Consider the following 20211-nt stretch of genomic DNA (forward strand, 5'->3'; position numbering starts at 1 on the left):
GCCTTTTAGTGTGAAATCTATCTTTGGTCTATCAATTTGTACCAGCGGTTCCAGCTGTTGTAGTATATTGAAGTGTCTTTATTTTTTAATGCCAAGGTTAATTTGTCCATTTTTGCACAACTTGAAATTTTTTGAATAATCACCTCCTCTGATGGAACATGAGGCTGTTTCCAACATTGTGCAAAAGCCAATCTGGCCACTGTCAAAATATGTATTATTATATATTTCACTTTTTTTGGGGTATTTGTTTATCAAAGATCCCTAATAGAGCATTCTACGACTGTTAATATTTTCTCACATTAATTTGGGAGAGCTTTTTAGTTCAGAAGGAAAGGCATGTGTCTAGCGGAAAGAATCATATATGAATACCTTAGCCATTCAATATATGTACAGAGTACGGAAGGGAAGAGATTTTCCCTGTGATTATGATCTGTGGTTGTATATATATTTTTTAAATTGTACACTATGCATTTGATGGAAGAGAGAAGTTTGATTTTTCCTCCCCATTTCATACTGTAAATATCCTGCTGAAGCAAAGTAAATAGCAACTGAGAAGCAGGGATCACAATAGCAAAATTCCACAATGGGAAGACTTTGTTCTTCAATGCCTTTCTAAATCAGCTTCAGTTTGCTCTAATTTTGATTGCACCCCCTCTCCGTATGTATCGTTAAATTTACATCTCCGAGCCAAATGTTTGGGATTCCAAACAAGGCAATAAAATGTTCTTTTCATTTGAAATATGCATCCATATTTGGAAATCCAAGGCAACTTATCATCTCATTATTTTTGAAATAAGTAAATACTATAAATGTTAAAACCTAAATATTAACATTGCCAACTCAAACAGAAATACATTTAAATTTTATTTAAATATTACATGCTTAATAATGAATTTTTCTTGACATATTTTAGGAAATAAATTGTACAATTTAATAACTACTAAGATAATTAGACTAACTTTTTTTTTTCTTTAGATGATAAAATCAGGTTTTTGGTTAATGTTTGTGACCAAACGTTTGGAAAACGTTCTCATCTAACTTGATTTTTCTCCAAATGTGATGAGATTGCAAATCCAGTAATTCCTAGCTGTTATCCCTGCTGATTGGATATTTCCAGTACTGTACAATGGGCATAGGGAAGGGAAAGCTGACTTAGATACAGGAGAGGAGAATCTCCTGATTAATTCAGGATTTTCAGGTTAATTGGACTCAACCTGTATGTTATCATTTGTCCCAGAGGATTGTTCTGGGATTGTAAGATTTTTTAATATTATTTAATAATATTACTTTAATATTATTTAATAATATTACTTTAATATTATTTAATAATATTACTTTAATGTTATTTACTGTCTTGCACACTTGTGAATGATAAACAGTTATAGCCATTTTGGATCATTTATGTCCAAAATTAAAAAGAGCTGGAATCATGGCTACAGAATTTTTAATTTGAAATAAAGTACCACAGCTTTGTTACCAATGGAGCTAATGAAAGTTAACTTTGAGCAGATGCTGTATCCTATGAATCTGGAACTAGCACTAAAGTGATTCTTAATTTAGGTTGTTAATTTCTTTGTTGGAGGGGCTATGCATGACACCAGCATCCCACCTCCTTGAAGTAATGATGTTAACACATTCTTAATTTAGGTGTTATTTTGCTCATTGGAGGGGCAGTACATGAGATCAGCACCCCACCTCCTGAAATAATGTGTAAAGCATGTTCTTATTCTTTTCTAGTCTAAAGTTTTGAATGGAATCTGTGACAAGACAATCAGGTCAACAACTGATCCGTTGATGAGCCAGGGTGCCTGTCTGGAAGAAGTCCACCTAAACAATATCAAACCTGGGGAAGGCTTGGTAAGAAGATTTGCATTTCCTTACTCTTCTAAACTGCTCCCAGTTATTACACTTTAAAATTTATTTGAAGTAACAAAGTCGACTTTATTTTCCCAAAGCGGGTAGGGTAAAAAGAAAGTCGAGATGGAGGCTACAATCGCACAATTGAAATCCTGCCCATTTTTTATATGCATCTTGTCCACAACATGTATGCACATATGAAAAGAAGTGGGCCACTACCTTGACATTTCTCTTTCATTGTTTACCTTTCTCTCTCTCACACTTACACAAATACACATAGAGAAAGAGAGACAGAATCATTCCTATCTATGACAGTATTGAGATGAGGGAGAGACAGCAAGCACCCTCTTTATTAATCTGAATAATCAGTTTACATTGCAGTCCGAAATATAAAAGCTGTAATTGTTCATGTCCAGGACTTTAACAGTAGGGAATTCCCACATGATGTATCCTATAACTTTTAACTTAAAACAGGTTTCTTTGTATTGGGCCTGAAACGTCATGGAGTCCCATTAAGATTTGTCATTGCTAAAAATGTAAATATCAAAAGAGGATTGTGTTATTAATATTAAAGACTAATTATATTAAAATTATATTACGAACCTCTGAGTAGTCTATGCTCTAGCTTCGAAAAACATCTTAAAAAGCTACATTTGATAACCAGCATGTATATATGTTTTGAAGAGTTTTCTAGGCCAGGGGTCGCCAACCTTTTGGACCTCGGGGACCACCAAACTCATAATTTTAAATCCCAGGGACCACTAACTGGTTCTGTGGGCGTGGCCTAATTTGTGGGTGTGGCTTGGTGGTCATGTGACTGGCTGGGCATGGCTTGTATGTAAATATAAATATTTATATAAATATTGAATTTTTTATACAAAAAGAAGCAACTTTTACCCAAAATCAGGCAAAGCAGGCAGGCAGATTGAGTTGCTCACAGAATCATTCAGTGATCTGTCTGCCATCAGCTACCTGAGTCTGTCACATAAAATTTGCTTGCCATGAGTCTGCACTGAATAATAGAACCTTCAGTCCTAAGGGAGGTTTGGCTGTGCTTAAAAGCAGAGCCAAAGATCTAAAGACTAGCTAGAAAGCAAGAAATCCAACCATTTCCTGCTTCCTAGCTAATTTAAATCTCCCGGCACAGCAGAACAGCTGATGGTCAGAAACAAAAGGAAAAATAGCAACTTAGCAGGCAAGTTTTCCGGGTAAGGAGTGAGTGGGCAAGGAGGGTTCCCGCGGGCCATGTGAGCGGCGTAGCCTTGTGTTCCTGCGCAGCTTGGATTAATTGCTTTGCGGGATGCTCTGAGGGTGACATTTCTCTGCGGCCCACCAAAATTTTCTCACAGACCACCAGTGGGCCATGGCCCATCGGTTGGTGACTGCTGTTCTAGGCTATATTCAGACTAAAGATTTTCAGCCATTCCCATGAGACTCACACTCATTTTGTGTCCCTCATCTAAATACTGAGATACAAAATATGATATATTTATTTTATTTATTCATCACTTACATTTATATACTGCTTTGATATATGATTCAAAGTGAATTTGAGCATAACAAGCAATGCATACAGTATGTTATAATAAATCAAAATTTAACAACTTTTATAAACATATAATTTTATGCTTATTTATTCATTAGATTACCTAAGGCCGCCCAATTCCAATCAATAATAACAAAAGTAGGAGTAAGTACTGCCAGCACAGATTCAATAAAACAATACCATCCTAAAATAACATGAGGGACACTGAGGGAGATGGGTGATTCAAAAATGTGAAAAATAGATAAATAAAACATGAAGCAACCTTGACTAAACATAGAGATTTCTTTTTATTCCCCATGTTAAAGATGAAAATAAACAATTGTTCCCTTCAGCCATTCAAGAATGTTCTCTTTGTAATGTTCTCCTAAGGAATAAATTGAGATTACTTTTCCTTCTTGATTGATTTAGAGTATCTTGGTGTTAAGTGGTTTTTGTTTGGATTCTCACCTCCATAGGTAGGAGGTGGTTCTCCCCCCCTTTCCCCCCCCACCCCCCCTCCAAAAGGAGACTATACTCTATTTACACAATTCAACAGGACTGGTTTGGGGCAGGCTCCAGCATGGTATTATCAGACATGCTGTTCCTCAGAAATAATTGTCTGAAAAACATTTGAGGTATAACTGTGGATGTGCTGTAATTATTCTTATGCTTTCCATTTCTCAATTTAGGGAATGTACATAAAATCCACTTATGATGGTTTACATGTTGTTACTGGGACAACAGAAAATGTAAGTATTTTTAATGACTTTATCAAAGGGAAATTAACATAAACTGTTTGTGATAAAGTTGAACCCAAGGCAAAACCTTTTTTAAAATAGTAGTTTTATTAAATATTATAATTAAAAAGATAAGAACTAATAGAAACTGGAAAAAGTGCAGAAAAGAAAAAGAATAGAAAAGAAATAAAAAATTGGAATCTATAAAGAAATAACTTTTTCCTTATATAGATATATGTGTGTGTGTATACACATACAATTTTAGTAAGTTATTTAACAATTTATATATTTAGTAAATTATCACCTTCTCTTTTCCCCATATTCCATCTCTTTATACATAAATCTTTAAAACCTTGACATTCAGTCCTGATCAGCAGAAGTCCATTAAAGTTCACCAGAGATAACAGCGTATCTATTTTAATCTTGGTCAAATAAACACACTTTATATTTCTTCCTTTTACTTTATTTAATATTTATCTTTTTCTTCTCTTTATTTTTAATAATCTTGATCCTTAATCCTCCCTCAGAAATGTCCTTGAACTTGATTTCTTTTCATTTTTTCCTTGTCCCATCTTAACAAAAAAAATTAAAAAATTTTAATAGGTTTCTTTTGTAAATCTAGTAGAAGAAAGTTATCCAGGTCATTCTTTTAGTCTGATAAGCCATCAGTCTGTTTCATTTGTATATCCAGTGTAGTGTCTCCTTACATCATTTCCACAGCCCATAGTCATTTTAAAATCCACTTTCAAATCAGCCTCAATCCTATCCTTTAAAATGTGTTCCTTTTCCATATCGTCTTCCAAATGAAGTCCTTAAATTTGTATGTATAGGAAACTCATTTGGTATAGTAAATCTTGCCATTTGAAGGTTGATAAAATCTGAAAAGCAGTTAACAAGCGATTTCCAAAATTGGTTAAGATAGGAAGTATTTGAACCCTATGATCATAAAGGCTCACAGTTTGGACAAAGATTGGGATCCCTCATCTAAAGCTCTAAAGCTGCTGGAGACCACCATCATCTGGAGTACTTGTGGACAACAGAATCCTGAAGAACTGGTCCATTATTGGATCTTCAGTCCATTGCAGTCATCAGCTCCACTGTTTTCAAATTGCCATTTCTCCTCCCAAAAGTGGCAAAAATGGGATAGAAAGCAAATTCTTGTTATATTTTCATTTATTTTGGTTTCATAATATCATTATCTTATTGCTTACAGTGGTAATTTAGTATGTGCATGATATTTGTTCGATATCCACCCTTTAGTTCAGTTTTCTGTATGCAAATTAGTAAAAGTGTTTCTAAATGATACTTGGGACTGGAATTCCCAGAATGAGCAAAATGCTCAGAGTGTAAATGTTTGGGATAGGAGGCAAAATGACCAATGGCCACACTGACTAGGGAGAATGGGGATTGTAATCCAATTCTATATATGCAGGTCAATGGGACAGGACAGGGTATAGAAGAGAATCACAATCTTTCTGTTCAGGCAAAACTGGAACTGGAACTCATAATTAGTTTCCCCACCCATTACATATATCTCCACGACTTTTCCTTTTCAATTCCAGAGGCGCTTTGCATTTAAAGAACTCTCTTTCTCTTATTTTAATAAGTTCCTTTGATTCCCAGGAAGCTTTGGACTCTTCTATGCCCAGTCTAAATATCCTGCTGGTAGTGCACTCTCTTCCTTCTGAAAACATTCTTTAAATGCAAAGCGCCTCTGGAATTAAAAAGGAAAAGTCATGGAAATATATGTAATGGGTGGGGAAACTAATTATGAGCTCCAGTTCCAGTTTTGCCTGAACAGAAAGATTGTGATTCTCTTCTATACCCTGTCCTGTCCCATTGACCTGCATATATAGAATTGGATTACAATCCCCATCCTCCCCAGTCAGTGTGGCCATTGGTCATTTTGCCTCCTATCCCAAACATTTAAAATGCCGAAGCAATGCATATGTTCAAATCTTTCTCCTAACCATGCCAAACTGGTTTTTTTTAGATGTACTGTTGTTATGCTTTCTGTTTGAAAGGACTCAGTGCTAGGAACCTTAGTCGGCGTTCCCAAGCATGTAACTTTCTTTTCTTGGGTTTCCAGATCTCTGCTGAGAAATCATGTTGCTAAGATAAGCGTCCTTTCCCTTCTTTGTAGCAGTATAATGACAGCGCCTTGCCTCTGGTGGCTTCCTGTCATTTGGTATCTATCCAGCTGCATCTCTGGCATAGCAGCTCTTCATGCCTTGGAGAAATGTGTCCAATTCCTGTCAGGTGATGGGATTTCCAAGTTGTTTTTTTAATGACTTTTGATTTCCTGCTTTTGGTGGGAATGTTTTGACCTAAACAAAACTTTTCAGTCACTTTCCAAATCCTGGTGATAAAAGCTGAGTGTGCTCCCGCACCCTTTTGTTTATTAACAAATTCTCAATTCAGAAAGAATGGGATTTGGAAACGCAACGTCTACAATTGTCTGTTCAGAGAGAGATTAGCTAAGTCCCTCAAAGGAATGTGGTTACTAAGAAAAGGAAGTTATCTTGGAGTCTGTATGTTCCCCAGTGTATCTCCTCTCTTTCGCCAGAGCTTCCATTTGTGAAAATGCAGCATGTATAGTTTTGCCTCTTAATGCTGATGTGAAAGATAGGGATGCCTTAGATCAGTCCGATGACAGTGGGAGATCTATTTCCTAGTCAGATTTTTCCATCTCAGGTGGCCCTAAGGGGATTGTCTTGCCCTGCATTGCACCTGATAAGGGAACAAGGGAAATGAGCCATTTGTTCCAGCTGATTTTGAGTCACATGGGTCAACTCAGGACCGTTTTATTCTATGATGTGAACTGTCAAGAGAATCACTGGGCCAGATTTGCAGCCACAGAGCCATTTTAAACAAAGACCGCAGTACTGCTTTCCTTGTAGTGTAGAACTGAGCAAAAATTTCTCCTAATTCTCTTACTAACTTTGCCAGAACAGCAGAACTTTTTCCTCTTCATCCCCATACCCTGATGGGAGCCTCTCTGCAGCAGACTTTAAAGGCACATAAAGGAGTTCGGGAATGATTTCCCTCTTTGTTTCTTCAGTAAAAACTATTTTCCATCAGCGTGAGATGTTGATTGACTCCAAAGCTGCCTGCTAATAGAGAATCAAATAATTCACCTCTTTTCTTAGGATATCTGGACTATCAAAGTTTTTAACACTTCTCTCTTTCAGGTTGTATATTGTCGGGAATTGAGACAAGCGGCTTCATTCCCTCTGTTGGAGATGCCTAATTAAGTTTCAGGTGTCTTATTAGAGAAGTAGAAAAAGAATTCTGCAGACTGAAATGACTTCCCTCCTCTTTTTCCCTGTTCAATTGCTAACCTTTGGCTCAGTGTAAGAAAAGTCCTTTTTGGTTTTGAACAATTGGCTAGTTATTTAATGACTAGTTAGTTGTAGGGAGCTTGCCTTTGGAGGAGACAGCTATAGCTCACACAGAAACACTACAGACATTTCCATTTATATAGCTTTTCTGCCAAGGAACGTTTTTAAATTAAATTAAATTTTAAATTAAATGCCATCTGAACGTTTTTAAATTAGAAGTATTTGTTCGCTTTGTTTTTATACTATGTAGTCTCCTGCTGATCGGTCTCAGAAAATCCATGCTGGGGACGAAGTGATTCAGGTGAATCGCCAGACAGTGGTAAGTAGACGACCACAGCAAAATTGGTTCAAAAGATACCACTTAGAACCAAAATTTACTATTGTATTCCTTTATTTTTATTTTATACTGAAACACTGTTTTATCTTAATGCATTTAGTTGCAAAACCATCTGTTAAAGAATGAAATGTCAAAAACCACTTTGGTTTTAAGAAAAAGACAGGTTTGAATAGTTGGTTCTTATTTAAAAAAATTAGAGATACTTAGAGGAATACTATTCATCTTGAATGTTGGCTGCTGGGAACATTTCATATGACTTTATCCAAGTGAAATGTCTAAGATCATCATGTAAGCAATGTGTAAATGTTCATAAATGCAGCCTCTGGCATCTTTACAATTACAAATCATTCCAATTATGATGAATAGTAAATGATAAATTTTTATAAATATATTTCTATTTAGGAGAATTAGCATTTTATTAAGAGAAATATTTCCACTTCAAAGAAAAGATTCCTATTCATCCCTTTACAGTTTCTCTCTGCTGTATGTGATTTTTGTGGCTCTGCCAGTTGCAAGCTAGAGATGTTGTCTGCCAGACTACAACATTTTGAGCAATATAGTCACGCAGCACAAACACTAAACATTATATTCTTGGCCAGTAAAGCAAAAGAGACTTTGTGCCTTTCCATTATAACCAAGGGTACACAGAGGGCTTTGGAAGAAAAGGAATTTGGTCGGCAATTTCCATTTTGAAATTGTATTCAGGTTTAATTGCCATCATCATCCCCATCGTTATTTCTCCTTTGCCCTAGGATAGGAGGAATTGTTCCCTGTTTATTATTTGCTTTCCCTAGCCTAACAGTAATCATAGCCTCTACCAGAAAAAGAAAAATGAAGATGATATGGCTACTAGAAGGCAAAATTAAAATCTACTTTTTTCTTGTATGGGCTCATTTTTTGCTTCTGAAAATGTCCAAATAGCCCGAATGCTTATAGAACTATTGGAGGTAGTCTTTTAAGAGAAAAAGATTTAATATCCTCAGGAAAATTGGAGAGTGTTTATTGGTGGAACGCTTCATCTTCCACAGGAATTAATCATATCTACCTACTTGGGTTGATATAGACCCCATAGATATATTATTTGTTCCACAACGGATCTTCCTCTAAAGCCATTCAACATTTGACACCCACGGGGTTCACAGAGACAGTATAGCTAAGACTAGCGATATCCTATTTGTCCATAACTGTTTCATCTCAAAGAAGAAGACTGTATCCATTGAGACTTTGCACTTACACTGTTGAAAGCATGCCAAAAAACCCCATAGCAATGGGAAACATTTTGACTTTCTTCTGATGTGTTGAAGATGCCCTTATTTTAAATTCGTTTCTTAAATTGGATTTAATGAAACAATTTATATGTTGTGTATTTAAAAGGTGGGATGGCAGTTGAAGAATCTCGTAAGGAAGCTCCGTGAGAATCCTTCTGGTGTTACTCTCCTAGTAAAGAAGCGCCATACAGGCTCTTTTAATTTTACCCCCGCACCACTTAAAAATCTGAGGTGGAAACCACCACTTGTACAGGTAATATGAAGTTATACCAAGTTTTTGTTTCCCCTTGACATTTATTTATATTATTTATATTTATATTTATATATTTGTTTTCTTAAGTTTTCGCGGGTACTTACATGAATGGTATTCAGCTTTGTTCGGGTATTTTCCCACGTCATTATAGGCTTCATGTTCGTGGTCGTGCCACATCTTCATGATGTGGCACAAACGCGAAGCCAAACAACAGGATCACAGCTCATCAGCTCAAATCCCCCGGCAACAAAGACTAACCTGAGCACAACCAAGCCCCCACCTGAACAGAACACACCCCCAGCCAATCAGAACACAGCAAACCCCCAACCAATCAGAACACAGCCAACCCCCAACCAATGAGAACACACCCCCAGCCAATCAGAACACAGCCAAGCCCCCACCCAATCAAGTCACACTCCCACTAGCAGTTAAAAGGAAGAAGCAGCTGCAAGCTCACATTACCTCGAGAAGCACAAAGCTGAAGATGATGAATGAGACTTCATCGAAACGTCGCCTAGATACTTCCAATTTTAAGCGGGAGAAAACCCGAATAACCAAAGATCCGCATACAAATACCCGCGAAAACCTCAGAATACACACACACACACACACACACACACACATATTTTGCTCCATAATTGGTCATGTGTGACAGAACTTTTTAATTATATTTTGCTATTATGCAAACTACCTTGTGTTTTACAAAGCTAGGGTGGGATAGAAATGTCATAAATACAGTTTCATACTGAAAAAAAATATACTCTTTTTTGTTCACGTTACCTTATTCCAAACTTACAAAAAAGCGATCTGTTTAAACATGCAAAATAAGCACTTGATAGAGTCCTTATTGAATTGTTCTTTTTGATATTCCTACTGGTTGAAGTTGTTTGATATCTGGTGATCTTTACTTTAAAAACAAAACAAAATAAAAAATAGCTTCTCAGAACATGAAAAATTAGATGTCAGAAACTAAGATTTTAGATTAGCAGTGATTCTTATATTCCAGTTTTCCGTATACAGTTTTGAGGATTGGGTTTTTTTATTTTTTAATCACTGGCATTTGACCCAGTGGTCTTTCATCTACATACATTCCTGCAGGAAGGACTGTCCTGCATAACACAGTTTTGAATTGCTTATATCTCTCTTCCCCTATTTCCTTTGGAACCACTTAAAATGCTTCAACTTTGATCTCAGAAAATAAAAGGAAAAAAAGGAGTCAATTCTAATAAAAGCACACTTAAAAATGTATACTTATTTGTTTGTTATAGATTATAATGGGATGTGGAAATGAAGCAGTCTCTGAGATTGAAACATTTTAGAGCAGGGGTCCTCAAACTTGGCGACTTTAAGACTTGTGGACTTCAACTCCCAGAATTTCCCAGCCAGCCTAGGGAATTCTGGGAGTTGAAGTTCACAAGTCTTAAAGTCGCCAAGTTTGGAGATCCCTGTTTTAGAGCATTATTAGTTCATAAAGAATTTTTCAATTAAACTAAGAAGATGATTTATTACACATGTTTTAAAAAAATCAGTATAAAAAATACAATATAGTAAATACAAATCAACCCACTCAAATTAGCTCAAAACCTAGTAAATAGATGCTAATTCTAAGATAACTAAGGCAAAATCAGTACACTGAAGCAGTTCCTTGAGATAAGATGAAGTATTTATTTAGTTAATGTAATTGTCCATTTTAAACAAATCTGGGTGGCTAATAACAATTCTAAAAAAAAACAGCAAGAAAATCAACAAAAAATGCAAAATAAATATATATACAAGCAGCTGAGATAAAACCCAACCATCAATACTCATTTAAGGTACATATTTAAATAAAATTAATTCATGGGGACCAACAGATATTCTGATCCAACCTGGGAACATAGCCACGACCTCAGGCAAACAGAGTTAGGCCAATCTGATATACATCAATACTAATTTAAAGCAGATGTTAACCTAGAACTGTCAACGAAGTAATAATAGGATAGAAGAGCCAAATCTTAACCTGACTAATCTTTTTTTTTTTAAAGGGGGTGGTTTAAATACCTTTAAACATCACATTTCTACAGGAACAGAGAAAGAGAAGATACTGATTTACAAACTTGCAGGGCCAGGTCATTAAAAAACTAAAACTTGAAAACCTTGACCTTTGAAAGAGGAACTGAAAGAAGGTGAATATAAAGAACATACTGCATTGTGGGAAGAAATAAGGGCAGTCAAATCCAAGGAGTTTATGATCAAAGGGCTCCAAAGAAAAAACTTTCATCATTCAAACTAGGTTTTGTCTCCAATAGAGAGCCAGTGAAAAGCTCTGAAATGTACTGAGATATATTAGTATCATTAGTAGCAAGTATATAAATAAAATAACAATATCAATAAATAATAAATAATATCAAAAACTAATTTAATAATTTGTAGGTCATAACAACTGATTTTCTCAAAATAGTTTTTCAGCCAATTTTTTTTTTTAAATTGAATTTGTGAAATCTCCTTTTATAGTCATCTTTTACTTACGCAAAAGAAATAAAAGAATAGGGAAGAATAATTTTTTTCCTCGATTCCCAGGACATTCTTAACTGGGGTGGATAACTAAAAGGCTATTTGAGCTGAATTGTTTATACTCCTTTGGAAAAGTTGAATTCAGGAAATAACCATGGTTAGTTGCAGAGTAGAAAAACTGTGATCAAATATTGTCTTTGTCAAAGATTAATCTTTATAGCCTATCTGAATTATGCTGTTTCCCCTTGAAGTGCCAGTTGCTGATATTAGCAAAATTGGAGGCATTGTGAAACCTGGGAGGGAAAAAGGGTGTGGAAGATATGTGGATTAAAATCTTTTCAAAGAGAATTTCTTTGGGGTCTAAGCAGATAATGACGGGAAGGAGGAATTCAATAACTCTTAAGAAAGAATCCATGGAGGAAATTGCTTGTTAACTGTCTTAAAAATTAAAATACAGTATTTTCTTTTCTTTTACAATAACAAGGCTATAAATGGAACAAAATCTATATTCTTCTGCAAGTTATTTAAGATCTGAACCATATGTAGAAGAAATACTTAGAGTCTAACTGAATCACCCTATGAGATTAATTACTTGAATGCTTGAGGAGGTTTGGGGAGAGATCACATGGGGAAATGGCTTCCATGTTGATAAAAAATCTTAAACCATCCACAGATAGCATCTGTCTCTAGCAGGGTAGAACCTGAACTTCTGCCCGTTGCTTAATTCTTAATTTGTGCCTAATGTTTTAAAGCAGATCTGTATAAAACAGCAATTCCTAAAACTGCTTCTGTACTTCTGTTTGGCTTAAAGCAGGGGTGTCAAACTCAAGGCCCGGATGCATCATGCACTGGTCACACCCAACCCCGTTTTAGCGAAGGAAAAAAAGTCACGATACATGATGCCACAGGTTTGACACACCTGGCTTAAAGACTTTGGCTAAATTTAAGTCGAATATGATAGAACACAAAAAAGGAAAGGCACCTGTGTGTGCGTGGGTGGGGGGGGGGGGGTATTTATTTTTAAAATATTGTACTGTACATGTTCTTATTGTCAACACTCCTAGATAGACAGTTAGCATATGATAAAATTCCAATAATAATTATCCTAAAATAAAGTATTTGAAGAAATCACTGTTTCCAGTTTCCAGTGAACCAGATAAAAATAGGAAATGAAGAATAATGTAAGCATATGGTAGAGGAACTGGCCTGACTGCATTTTGTAGTTTTAAAATTACTTGAGCACTGTTGTATCTTCTCCCTGTAGACCAGCCTACACCCAGCTACAGCTCAGTCATCGGAAAACACCAAGGAGACATCACTAAAGAAAGAGAAACCAGCCATTCTGGATCTTTACATACCTCCACCACCAGCTGTTCCCTATGCACCTCGGTATGCCAGCAGCTACATATTACTTCAAAGAGCTGCTCATTATTATCTGGCTGTTTTGCATTCATTCTCCAGATGAATTACTTTGTGCTTCCTACAGTTTTTGAGCTCCTAAATGTACGGCAGTGTTATTTTCTGTCGGCTGAAAAAGTTTTTTTCAGTAGAATTATAGCACAGTTTTGTGCTACAAAGAGAAATTCCTAGAAAATCTTTAATAGAAGATGTATCATTTGGTTAGGACTAGAGCTTGGCAAAATTCTTAAATTCTGTCCAAGATGTATCTCCGCTTCCTAAAAAGTTCATGTCTAGCGCGAGACATTTTTATTTTTATTTTCTAAATGGTTGTGCCTCTAAAGCTTTCGAATCCAAGTTGGTGTGCTGAAATAACTTTAAGCAGCTGAAATTGTGTAAGTTGTCTCATCAAGGCTCAACGGACATGAGCATTTGCAGTGGCCTGATTGCAGTAGATGTTAGTGGAGGTCACGTTTATTTATACTCAAATAAAAAAAAGCATGTGCAAATAAAAAGAGATGCAAATGTCTGTGCATCACTTCACTCATAAATGTTTTAAATAGTTTACCTTTAGAGTTAGCTTTGGTTTTGTTTTTCAGAAGAAAGAAAAAACAGGAAGGGCATTCTTGGGGCATGTCAGAAAGCCAAGATGTGAGCTTGATTGCAGAAGAGATGGCATGGTGGAATGTGTGGATGACCTTGAGGAACCAAGGGGGAAGAAGTCTTGCCTAGGAAATAATCAGACAAGAAAGGGAGGAGCCCCCAGTAGCTTAATGGTCAGAAAAAATTAGGAAGAATCCAGTCTAATGGATCAAACAGTTAAAAGTAGCAGTGGGTAGTTTGTACTTCGGATTCTGTCAATGTAGCCTTACAATAAAGTAGAATTAAATCCTCAGGTAGTGTTTCCTGTCCAATTTACTGGGAAGACTGTCAGAAGGTCCCACTTCTATTCTGGGGGTGGAACTTGGATCACACAGGGGTGCCTGCCATCTTAACTTACTGATCACTTGCCTTCCAGATGCCTCTGAGATACAGAATGCTGTATGCTAAGATGGTGAATTGGGAGCCAAAATAGTCATGCCAAAGTCACTAAAAGTGCAAAGGGATAATTGTTTTCTGATGTTAATGTGGAGACTTACATTAAGCACCATATTCATGCACAACATGATAAAAGCTTCAATTGGAATCTTTTGTTTTGGAGAAAAAATCTACATGTTGAACACTCCATTCAGATTCTACTTTCGGAGATTTGTCAAATACATTTCTGTCATATGAGGGGAGGGCCTAGTTCAATCATTTATGTCCCCAGAAGCAAATTACTCTTTAAGTATTGCTTTTCTCTGGATATGGATATTCTCACCAAGATATTCAGCAGTAACTTAAAATAAATGTAAGATGTCAGAATCAATCTTGCGGATTAGTTCTATGACATCTCTAAATGATTTGTTGAAACTGCTTCATTCTTTCCCACTTTTGATAACCAATCATTCTGTCTTTCTTTTTCAACTTTATATTTATTACTTGAATTTGCTTGGGATGTCATTTTAATTGGTTTTGAATACTGGTGGGTTTTTTTACATATTGCAAAAAGAAAAAGTAAGCCACCTTGAAGACACTGATGGAAAAGTGCACAGCATTTCTTCCTATAGAAAGAATAAATGTTTTTTTTAAAAAAGATCCTTGTAATACTTGACAGGAGTACTAATCAGTAATTCCCTTGTTTTAAAAAAATCTAATATAACATTAATAGAATACTAAAGGAAGGTAAAAATTGAGTCCTTCTGCTCGGTATAGATTAGGAAATGATACATAGATTCTCATTGTGTAATTTATTGAAAAAACTATGAATCAGGTCTCTTGCATGATTTATTGAGTTGCCGCCAATATTAGGGAAGGGCAATTGAATTGCAGAATACTTAGTCCATTCTTCTGATCACTGAGATTTATTCAGCCGCCTGTCTGAGTACTATGTGATAATATCTTGAGTTATCTTTAAACATGCTGTTGCTTGCACCGCAAAAGCTAGGGACTTTATAAAGAAAACAGAAAAGAAGAAAATGTAATTCTGGGGCTGTCCCACATTTTCTACTTTTCCCTGCAACTGCAGCACACATATGAACTCTGTCCAAGTTCCTTTTGTTTTCCTTCTTTGTTTACTCTTTTCAGTATCTCTCAGGTGGCAACTGAATAGCATTAGAATTGCTCAGGGTTCAGGGTTGCAGGCCCTTTGTTTATGTTGCTAATTGAATCTAATATCTTTTCAGGGACGAGAAGGGGAACTTCATTTATGGAGGAGGCAATAAACCTAGGCAGCCTCTCTCTGGTTCTAAAGGTGCAGAATCTCCCAATTCTTTCCTTGATCAGGAGTGTAGAAGACGAAGGTTTACTCTGATAGATTCTGATCCGTTGCCTGCCTATCCCAGAGAAACAAATATTCCACTAGCGAAGATGAGGGAGAAAACTCCATCTTTCGGTGAGAAAACTCTGAACCTATATTTGGTTTTTCTTATTCTGAGAGTTAACTCCCACCTTTTTAAAAAGTCTTTAAAAACCCTTCCTTTCTAGAAGACTAAAACTTAGCGAATCTGTAACTGATGGAAATGCTGTATTGTGAAAAATACATAAAAGGTTTTTAAAGTATAAGCTCAGTTATGTATCTGCAATTTATCATTTTTCATTTGCAGTCTTATACTCACTGACACGGTATCAATTCCCATTGAACCTATTAGACAGTTTTTGAATAGATCTGCAAGTAGAACCCTCTTGTGCTGCTGAAATTTAACTCAAAAGAATTAGTTCCATTCTTACCCTCTGCCAAAGAGACAAAAGTAGATCAATTAAGGTGGTCCATCTCGGGTGCCTGGATCCTTTAATAGACTTATATACTGCTTGACAGTGCTTTACAGACCTCTCTGAGCAGTTTACAGAATCAGCATATTGCCCTTAACAATCTGGGTCCCTGTTTTACCCATCTCAGAAGATAGTTGTGCCACACAAGTCCAGGAATGTGGAGATAGAGTGGAATGAGTGGCTTACCAAAGAATTGTGGGAAACAGAACAACCACAGGGAGACATACAGTCATGATGGCAGAAGGTGAAGAATGAAAATAATTGAATACAAGTGGATGCCCCTGTTTAGGTCTAGGCCAGTGGTGGCTAACCTTTTTCGGGTCCCATGCCAATAATTGCGCTCACATGCCAGCACCCAGAAGGTAATGCGTGCTGGGGGCCCCCACGCCCCCTGCGCATGTGCACATGACCCCCCATATGCCCCACATATCTGCACATGTGCGCGTGATTCCACCCATGCGCCATGCATCTGCACATGTGCGCAATCCCTCCACACCATGCATCTTTGCATGCACGTGATCCTCTGTGTGCGCTGCACATCTCTGAGCACGTGTGCGCATCTCTCGCACAATCCCCCGTGCATGCGCACCAAATACCTGATAATCAACTGTCGGGCGGCAGTGGCGTGCGCGCATGTGCAGTGGGACTCTTCCGGGCAAGCTCTCCTGTGTCAGCAGAAGTGGCTCTGCATGCCATTTCTGGCACATGTGCCATAGGTTCACCAACATGGGTCTAGGCTGTGGTGATAAGAGTGGTGAAAGTCATACTTCTCCACACTTAACTTGTGTGTATAGAGAAATTCATTCAATGGCTCTGTTTAAGGTTATTTGCTCCCTGTTGGATAAAGAACAAACTGGAAGACTCTCCTGCAGATTGGTCTGATATATTAACTAGATTTTTCTGTATGTATAAAATCACTCATTTCACTTTGAGTTGCATGGGATAAATGCATGGGATTTTTCAAATATGGGAATTGTTGCCTGAGGGACCAGGTAGACATAATGGCTTTTAATATATTTGTATTATATTATTTTCTGTAGGCTAACTAGGATAACATACAAATTAATGTAATAAATGAAAAATAATTATCAGTTCATCTGCAGATTACTAATAACTAGTAAATCAATATCTATGAATTTTGTTAATTAACCTAAACTTCCGTACACTGAAGAGTCTAGCTTTAGATATTAAGAAGTAAAGATGCCTTGCTTGTGAGAATCCAGTGGTATCTTGATGGGAGCTGCTGGCGTTAGATGAACTTGTTTAAAATTGTCTTCTCACAATACTTGCCATTACATAGATCGCATGGAGGAGAGTATGTAGCTCAGGGTTGAAGGGTTGGGTTCTTGTATCATCAAGGCAAAAATATCCCCCTCTTGCACTGATGATGTTACCTAGCCTAGTAATTAAAAGTCTAAGAAACTACCAAGAACCTAGAGATCACATAACTTAATAGCTTTGCAGTAACTCTATCTGTGGTTTTTAGGAAAGCCTCGCCCACTGTCTATGCCTGCTGATGGAAATTGGTCGGGAGCTGCAGAATCGTTCTCTAAGCCACGAGGGATGGGGAGAAAAGGTAAGGAATTTGTTGAAGTTCAATTGCTTTTCCCAACGAGAATGTCTGTCCATGGTCCAGGTTGCAGTTTAATGTTAGTTTTCCAACTGTGCATTTGCCAAGCGGAGAGGAACAAGCATCATATTTATTTATTTAATCAGATAGCCTCCCTGGGGTCAGCAAACTAGACATTCTTATAGCAAATGTCAAAGCAATATTGACTCTTAGTTTATGTTATGTTAATCTAATAGGAGAGGTGCTTTCGATGATACTTTGTACTCCAGATATTAATGTAATAACCTGTTATTATGCTGAGAGTAAAAGTGCACAACCCTGGCTGCCTGTGGCTCCAGAAAGCCCTGGGTGTATACATCAGGCACCTCTGGAAATGCTTGCCAAATTTTAATGTTTAATGCGATAGCTTGAGGAAATTATGAAATGCTTGATTGGAGAGTAATCACATCAAGACCTATGTTTCATTTTAATGAAGCGTAAATGAAATCACAATATAGTTTGATGTCACCCATATTGTGGCCCTTAGCCTAGCAGAAATTGTGGACTTCTGTACAAACACCGGTTTTAATTTTTCATTTAAGATGAATACTGAGTTGGGACATTCAATTGTTGCTAAAATACTGTTTAAAGTGCTCGCAGCTAGCAAATCTTAAGTACTGGACCAAAAGAGGAAAATGTATGTCGCCTAGAGCTTGTCAGAGCATTGGTGTTTGCAAAGGATGTATGTATATATTTGTGTGTGTCAGGTCCAAAACATGCATCATGATGCAGAAAGTGAGTGCATGCTTGCAGCAAACATTAGGATGCAAGTGTGCAGTTTGCATCATTACATCACTGTATCTGTGTCAGATTTTGAAGCAATCTCAGTTTGCTGTGATTCAGAAGCTTGTTTAGAAGGAAAAGATATGGAGATAGCATGGTAATAGAGTTCCAAAAGAAAGACTGAGGAATTAAACATTTCCCTTGCAATTCATGTGTTTCAGTTTGTCTCTTACTAAGTTTATTTTCTTTCCTAAAAGAAACAACAATGGGATTTTAAGGATGAATGCATTTATGTATAGTTTATTAATTCCTAAAGTAGAAACTTTACTCATTAATTTAAATTTGGGCCGGTGCTGTTTCCGATGGTTAAGATTCAGGTTTTAGCAGATTAAGAAAAAGAATGTCAGTATAAAAAAAAAGACGTGGAGGCCAGTTCAGATTATATTCCTTCTGTACAACAGACAGGGGGGGGAAAAATCATTTTTACCACCTTAGTCTCTGCAGAGTTTCTGAATGCAAATTCTTATAAGACTTTCCTGCTTGGTTTTCCAGCTGAAAACGCCCTCTGCCGATACTTCAGCAATGAAAGAATCCCACCCATCATTGAAGAAAACTCCCCTTTGCCGCATCCGTTTCCCAGACCAGTAGCGGATAAACAGATAGTAAAAGGCGCCGACTACATCAGGGGAAGCAGGTGTTTCGTTAATGTGGATCTTCACAACAGCGCAACCATCCCTTTCCAGGAGGATGCTGCTAAAAGGCCGCCTGTCACCACGTCCACAAAATCTTCCTCCACAGAACCCTCTTTGCTGGTTAGCTGGATCACAAGGTTGAGGTTATTGACTCATTGAGTAGATTGTGGATGGAAAGTGGCTGAATGTCTCACCAAGTGCCTTCTTTTACTCTCCAGTCAGAGGGATCTCTATTTCCTAAAGAGTTATTTAGTGGGCTATGTCTTTTATTTCCCCCCTCCCTGCCCCCTTTCAGAGAATCCTTCTTTTTCCTGATGTTGCTATCTCAGATTCACTGGTAGGGCTGGGCGAGGGGACAGGGAGTCAATGGAGAGGCAGAGGAGATCTCAATATGTTGTTTTTTTAAACTGCCTATGAAGAGAACTTCCACATAGACCTCCAGAGAAAACAGTCTAGCTCAAGGACTTCAGAAATCACTGCTAATGTGAAATCAATGGATTCTAGGCTTTGGCCTAAGGTCAGATGGCCTTTCATTTACTCAGATGCTATGCAGCTACTCAGATGTGGAGGCTTTGTAGCACTGAGAGAAAACCCTCTAAGCTACAATTCTGACCAAGGAAGTGGAAATGAGAAGGTGTCATTCTGCTTCAAAACTATGCAACTTACAAGTGCCTGCGGAAAACACAGCTCTAAGGAAAGGGAAGGCTTCCTTCAGTTCTTCTGGTTCACCACAAATATCACTGTTTTGGGTACAATCCCAGTTATTAAAACCTCAGTGCCGCTGATTTATCCTTGCCTTAACTCTGCTGCAGTCTTGATCCCCTTGACATAGATTGGCACCACATGCCACGGATATGCCTTTTTAGTGACAATTGTAAAAACTAAAGGAATATATCTTTTCTTGTGGAAAAAAAAAATAAGACTGAATAGCTGTTAACCAAAGTGGTGTTTTAAAAACAACAACAACCCTGCAGACTTCTGGAGCATCATGGTGGGTCAAGGTTGAACTGGTTTGATGTTGTTTGTGTTATAAAAATTGAGTTCTGATAAATGACAATGTTGTTAAAACAGTTTGTTATGTTAAAACACTGGTAGGAAAAAAAAATCGTGTCTGTCCCAATTATTTCC

The 20211-nt window shown here is 37.1% G+C and overlaps 1 protein-coding gene across 2 annotated transcripts in view; it reads left to right on the forward strand.

Annotated features, from left to right (window-relative positions):
* The window catches only part of CNKSR3 (CNKSR family member 3), a 74829-nt gene extending 54856 nt beyond the window's left edge, over window positions 1-19973 (forward strand). For both annotated transcript variants that reach the window (XM_026680313.2, XM_087969858.1), the window contains 8 exons: window positions 1738-1857; window positions 4072-4131; window positions 7711-7779; window positions 9172-9318; window positions 13076-13200; window positions 15474-15682; window positions 17546-17635; window positions 18944-19973. In XM_026680313.2, the coding sequence (XP_026536098.1) occupies window positions 1738-1857; window positions 4072-4131; window positions 7711-7779; window positions 9172-9318; window positions 13076-13200; window positions 15474-15682; window positions 17546-17635; window positions 18944-19242 (1119 nt within the window). In that variant the 3' untranslated portion in view covers window positions 19243-19973. The remainder of the gene's footprint in view (window positions 1-1737; window positions 1858-4071; window positions 4132-7710; window positions 7780-9171; window positions 9319-13075; window positions 13201-15473; window positions 15683-17545; window positions 17636-18943) is intronic.
* The last annotated feature ends 238 nt before the right edge of the window (window positions 19974-20211 follow it).

Source organism: Notechis scutatus, chromosome 1 (genome assembly GCF_049901735.1).
Source record: "Notechis scutatus isolate UNSWTSFEM ecotype Mainland chromosome 1, rNotScu1.2, whole genome shotgun sequence".
Lineage (NCBI taxonomy): Eukaryota > Metazoa > Chordata > Lepidosauria > Squamata > Elapidae > Notechis > Notechis scutatus.